This window comes from Corapipo altera, unplaced genomic scaffold (genome assembly GCF_003945725.1).
Source record: "Corapipo altera isolate COAL_440 unplaced genomic scaffold, ASM394572v1 107b, whole genome shotgun sequence".
In the NCBI taxonomy this organism is placed as follows: Eukaryota; Metazoa; Chordata; class Aves; order Passeriformes; family Pipridae; genus Corapipo; species Corapipo altera.
In genome coordinates, this window is record NW_020884951.1 from 1,443,824 (window position 1) to 1,450,330 (window position 6,507).

The 6,507-nt window shown below is 49.3% G+C and overlaps 1 protein-coding gene across 1 annotated transcript; it reads right to left on the reverse strand.

The window, feature by feature from the left end:
- Nucleotides 1–255: 255 nt before the first annotated feature.
- Nucleotides 256–5,690, reverse strand: LOC113956535 (type-1 angiotensin II receptor-like). The gene is made up of 2 exons (XM_027663229.1): nt 5,367–5,690; nt 256–1,460 (listed from the first exon to the last, which is right to left on the reverse strand). The coding sequence occupies exons 1-2, from the start codon at nt 5,402–5,404 to the stop codon at nt 773–775; spliced, it is 726 nt and encodes a 241-aa protein (XP_027519030.1). The 5' UTR covers nt 5,405–5,690; the 3' UTR covers nt 256–772.
- Between the last annotated feature and the right edge of the window lie 817 nt (nt 5,691–6,507).

Sequence of the window (6,507 nt, forward strand, 5' to 3'; positions counted from 1 at the left end):
TGCGGGCTCCACAGCCACGGTCTGGGGGTGGCAGAACATATCGAGAGGTTCAGTCTCCCAGCAGTCTGGAGTTGGATCTGGGGTGTCTCCCAGGCAAAGGGCAGGAGGGGGTGAAAGTGTCTACGGCCACTTGTGCACTGGGCAGTGTCACAGAATCAATCACAGAATGTGCTGGGTTGGAAGGGACCCACGAGGATCATCCAGTCCAACCCTCAGCCCTGCACAGGCCCATCCCCAGGATCCCCTGTGCCCCAGAGGATCATCCAAACCCTCCTGGAGCTCTGGCAGCCTTAGTGCTGTGCCCACTGCCCTGGGGAGCCTGTTCAGTGCCCAACCAACCCAGCTTGGTGCTCACCTTGTCTCTCCATCCCACCTGCTGACTCTGGTGGGTCACCTGGGTCAGAGATATTTTAGGACATGGATCATGTCTTTAGTAAACAACTACATATTGGCTCAACAGATCCCTGAGTAATCCTCTAAGCACCCTTTTGATATAAAAAATATTGGGGTTGCCTTACAACCCTTCCTGAAATGTCATTTGTTCCACCTGTACAGTGAATCAAGTCTAACCAAAGACAGAGGCCAGGGGCTCCTCAGCCCCAACTCCCCTCCATAACCACAGCACCAGGAAGCAGGAGGGTTTAAACTCCATGGGGAGCCCAAACACGAGCCTTGGTCCTGCTTATTGAACAGTTTCCAGACCAATGGTTTGAAACTGGTTTGAAGAACCTTCTGTTGGCTGTCACGGCACCACATCCCCGGGGAACAGGCTCTACTTTGATTTTAGCCTAGACCTGTTAGACACGCTGAAAAATATCTTGTAGTAGATGTAGACATTGAAAATCCTCAGGAGAATGCCCAGGATGTAACTGAGGGACCTGAGAAGGGCCGCAGCCGTGCTGGGGAGGGGAGACAAGAGAGCCCAGGGGCCGTGGGCGGGAGCAGAGGCGCCGCCGGCCGTCAGGAGATCGTCCGCCTGGAACAGGGCACACTCTGCGGCCACCAGGAGCCAGATGAGCCTGGATGCCATCCTGGCGTTCCTCACGGTCCGTAGGTGCCGTGACTCCGTGGGGAGGAAGGTGATCAGATAGGCCTCCAGGGCGACACAGCTGAGCAGGACACAGCTCAGGTGGGCGTTCGCCGTCAGCAGGTTCCGCGCCAGAGCTGCCGCGGGCGAGACAGCGGCACCGGAGGTCCATAAACCCGCCTCCAAAAGCAGGCTCACCAAAACCAGCATGTCTGCCTTGGCCAGGCTGGAGATGAGGACTGCAGTGGACTTGGAGGAAACCTTGGCAGACTGCAGGGTGATCATGGTGTACACGCTGCCCAGCAGGCCCAGCAGGGTGCTGAGGGCGTGGGAAGAAGACAGGACAAGGTATTGGATGTATTTAAGCGCCAGGTATCTCCTCAGGTCTTTCATGTGGTCTCTCTCCATCAAAATGCCAGTTAGGGAAGAATACCTAGAATGCATTAGAAAAAAAAGGGTGATTAAATGTAAAATTAGTGGGATAGATTCCAGGCAAAGTGTCCAAACACATTCCAGTGTCAAGAACTGGTTAGAGATGACTCAGAGCTCAGGACCTGAGCTGGTGTTTACACACTCCTGTCTTAAACAGGAATGAAGTTTGTAAAGTGCCTGGATATTTTTAGATAGCAGCATAATTGGTGTGATATTGCATTGAAAGGGAGTGAGTGAGAACTATCCCTGTGTGGGTTAAGGTTACAAAGACCACCAAGAGGTTAATTGGGTTAAATTATTAGTTCTTATGATCTCAAAAAGACAGAAAGATGCTTACAAGAGATGGAGTGAGGATTAGATGATGAGTGAGGATTATATGGTGAAAATCAGTATAAAAGATTAGCATAGATGTATAAGAATTATGTTGGAAAGACCAAGCCATCAGATGAAGAACCATGAAACAAGGATGGGAAGGTAAGGAAGGTGAGGTGGGAGATGGAAGTAAGCGGGAAACCCTCCATGGTTATCACTGAGAAGTTTTAACTGGTAGAATTCCCTGAAAATTTGAAATAGCAAAGCTGGGGCCTGTGTTTGAAAGGGAGGAGTTGGACAAGAGGAGCCAGAAAATGAAAGACTTCAGCTGCCAGAAAATACTAAAAGAATCTGCTAATTCAGTTCTACTAAAATAAACAAGGAAATTGTTATCTAAATGGTAGAGAGGAGATAAGGAAGAACAATGTGGGTGTCTCACATTGTTAAATTTATTGGGCCCAGCTTCCTTTCATAGCAGGATCATCAATCTCATGGGTGAGCACCAGTAAGTGTCACATTGCTTGACTTTCATTAAGAGTGCAAATATTGTTTCATGAGGCATTTTTATAGAGGAACAAGGTAAGAAATGTGGACTAGATGAAACTATGATTAAGTCATGCATAGGGATGGGATAGTAAGGGAAGGCTCATTATCAGGAATTAGAGGAATGATGTGTCAGGTGGGGTTCTGCAGAGATCTCACATTTTGGGCATTTTCATTAACTGTAATAAGGAATTGACAGAATTTGGGTCTTGGCTGAAGCCTGTGACCAGCTTTGAGGCCAACAACTGAAGAAAGGTGTCAGTCACTGAAGAAGTTTCCAGGAGGCTGAGCCCCAGAGATTTAACTAAGAATAACAATCCCATTTCCTTCATACTGAGCAATTATCTCCTTATGTGAATTCTCAGGATTCCCAATGGGAGTGCCTTGGAGCTGGTACTACTGAGCTTTTCCAGTGCAGTTACCCAACAGGTCAGGCTGGTTGCTTTAGTCATTGCCTGGTTTCAATTTTGATGGGATGATGATAATCCTGAGTGATTCCTCTGAAAGGTCCCGAGCCAGTTTTGTTAAGACTGGGATTCCCGTTGCCTGTAGAGACTGGATTTGTACCAGGTTGACTCACCTGAGGTTCACATGTGCCTGTTCTCCTTTGTCTTTTAAGTATCTGATCCAACTTGCTACGGGAATGCTCTGGGGAAGGGGGAGGGAAAATTTCTCCCTGTACTTCAGCTGAAGTCGATTTGGTTCATCCTGCCCTCCTTTTCCACAGTGATTAAGCAGAAAAATGACTGTGCATTTTGTGACAAAGGCAAAATCTTTCCAAGATCAATAGTCTGTGCTCTTCCCATTAAGTCCAGGTGCTTTGAGCCCAGTTCTGGTGCAGCCCCTTTGGTGTTCCCTGTCTGCCCAAGATGGGCTTTGCTCCTCCACCAAGGAAGGGGAAGGGTTAATCTCTGACCATTGGTGTCTGAGCAGTGGTTGGACTTAGATCTTCGAGGTCTCCTCCAACCTTAATGACTCTGTGATTGGTTTGATTATTTGTTTTGATAGAGCACCAATAAAATTGAGATCTATTGGATCAAACCCACGTGGATCCACAGTGTGAAAGCTCATACAACTCCCTGGCTACACGTGGAGGAGAACAAACTTGTGATAAGTACAGGTAAATCCTGATTTATCTTGTTACTTGAGCAAGTTACTCTTTTGGAAAGGTACATGAAGAATGTTCTGTCATTATTTTTTTCTTGCAGCCTATCTCTGTGTATATTTTCATTAAGATATTTTTTAGGAGATAACTCATACGCCCTGATAAAGTTCTTTTTTTTTTTTATTTTACACCCTCCAATGGCTGGATTTACAGGAGATCTTGTCCCTGTGGAGCATTTTAACTCTGAGTTTCTGGACATTAGGTCCTATCTTACACCCAGGACTTGGTGATCAACTCTTCTAAGGAGGAGTGTTAGGAATGAGGAGCAGCTGGTACAGCTGGAGGAGGTGCCAGTCCAGACACTGAGGAGCTCAGAGTGTTTCTCACCTCCTCCCTTCTTGAAAAATTCAGCATTTTACATAACACTGCCAGCATTTTCCTTAACAGCACAGTGTCCTTTGGAAAAGAACTGGAGTTCCTGGATGGAAAATGCCTTCCCACTTTCTGTTAGAGACATGGCAGAGGTGTCCTGCCTGCCAAGCCCCAGCTGGCCCAGGAGTCAGGATCATTGTCACGGGATCATTGTCACGGGATCATTGTCAGGGCTCCCTCCACCTCTCTCACACTGTGATTTAGTGCTTAGAACTGCATCCAGAATGTAGCAGAACGAGGTTTGGAGGTTGGATTTCCTCTTTGGCCACAGGGGATTTAGATGTTTATCTCTCCTGGGTGTCCCAGCCAGGAGGTCACAGGTTGTCCCCAGGCGGGGACGCTTTCATACCTCTGAAGGAATCCAGGCACAGGGTAAGGAAACAGGTGACACCCTGGGCCAAGGGACAGGAACAGACCTGTGTGTCACCACACAGGTAGTTGGGGATGTTTGATAGGGAAAAGAACATCCTAATTTCCAATTCTTGCTCCAAATGCAGTTTGGATACATCTGCTCTAGTGTATTAAGCAGAGCTGGGTGCTCTCTCATGGTCTGTCCCATGGAGAGCTCCAGTGCCTCCCAGCAGAGTTTTGGCACCTGCCAACACACACCCTCTGGAATGCCGTGTGGGCACGGGCTGGGCTGTGGCAGGAGGCAGGGAATGGTGGCAGGAGGCAGGGAATGCTGCCTGGGGGCCATGGGGATGGTAAGAGGGCAGAGTCCTTGCTACCCAAACTCAGCACCAGAGATCCACAGGGGGCACAGCACTGGTCAGACACAGCCCTCAAAGAGGTGAGGTTGAGGAGGCACTGGATGAAGAGCAGACTGTGCAGGGAGCACAAGGAGGGGCTGAAGGCACAGGCTCCTCCCGTGCGGCTCCCCTGAGTCCCACTGCCAATCTCCCCATCCACAGCCAACCCACAGCTGGGAAATCCTGTCAGCCCACCCAGAGCCCTGGGGAGGGGGAGCAGATGCTCCCCACCAGCAGACCCTCCCCTCTGCCTTCGTCTGGGCAGGTGGGATCATGCCTGGGATGGGGCCAGCTGGGAACAGGAATGGGGGGGCTGTTTCCTCAGTGTTTCCAGAGTCGGTGAAGGAGGAAACCTGAGCCAATTCATCTGTTTCTTTACAGTTTTCAAAGCAGCCTCCTGCTGTCTGTGGATCCCTGCACGTGGACAGTGACACCTGGACAGTTTTTGGGAGGATGGATCCTCAATTCAAGCTCACGGGAGTTTTCCTGAACCAACACTTTGCGTTTTCAGAGGTACAGGTTTTATTTCCACAGGAATCTCTCTTCTGACACGCTTCCCAAATTCCAATTAATAGTAACTTCTGTTGTTGTAACCTGACAGAAAATCACCTCCCACTGTTAAAGAAATACTTCCTTTCAAAACTCCTCCTGGAATGGTGTCAAAGAATATACAGAAGAGGAGAAAAAATTTGGGAACGCAGATTCCCATGGAATATCCTGACTATAATCAAGTGCTACTATTTAGTTTAAGAGGAAAAATACTTACATTTGCTGGAAGAAGCAGCCAGGAATAGTTTTCTGCATCCCTGTGCCCCGTGTCTGGCCTGCAGCAGAGCCGAAATGTGCCGTTTCCCTTGGATTGTTTCCTGGTTTTTATATCTAGTGCTGCACGTTCAGCACCACGTCAGAGCACGGAGCCACGGTGACAGAATTTGTTTGGCTGGGCAACTTCCCCGGCGCTGGTTTCACAAGGATTACTCACTGGGCTCGTGGCAGAGCCATTAACTTTCAGCTGTCTGGAAAAACTGATGCCCTGTGTGGAAGGGGAGCCCCAGACACTTCCTGGGAATCAGGCTGGAGCTGGGGCAGATCACAGGGTGCAACCCTGCACTTGTCTGGCTGAGCCAGCACGGGTTATCCACGAGTAAAACACTTATTCTGAGCGAAGAAAGGATGTCCCCTGGCATGAGATGCTGGACTGGGCTCTCCCAGGGAGTGTTTGTGTTGGTGTTTCCTGGGATACCCAGACTGGATGGGGCTGACGTTGAACTGACGCTCCTGGTTGTTCTCCAGGTGTGATGTTGGATGGAAGCCAAGTCCATCCGTGTTTTGGGGAGTCTTTGCATGAGATACCAGTGAAGAGTGGAGGAACATCCCACAGGCACCGTGGGATACATCCACAGCCACATGAACCCCGACCACAGCTCCCAGCCCTGTCCTGGATGTTGATCTCCTGCTGCAGCCAGGACATGAAAACAGGGAGCTAAAGGCTGTGATGGTTTCTGATCAACAGGGAGGGTTTGCTGCCTGTCCAACACTAGTCCTACCATTCCCCTCATCGCTTCTTGAAGGGATGAAGAGCTGTAGAAAGACAAAATGCTGAAATTCCAGGTGCTGCACAGCTCTGTCACTCCTGTTCCCCCCGGGGGAAGGCAGCCCAGTGCTGTCCTCCCTGCCCAGAGCACGATGGCAACCCTGGGTCTGCACAGGGGCTCTTGGGAGAACATCTGCCAAAGCCAAAGTCCCTGGAAATAGGGATTGGACTGGTTGGTGACTAATATAATTTTTGATTTAAGTGTATAAATATTCACTTTTATATTTGATTTTAATGAGTGAGCTTTCGCCCGAGACTCCCCGTACTGGTTTTGTGGTTTATGATATTTTACAGCCTCTGTTGCGTTTCACAG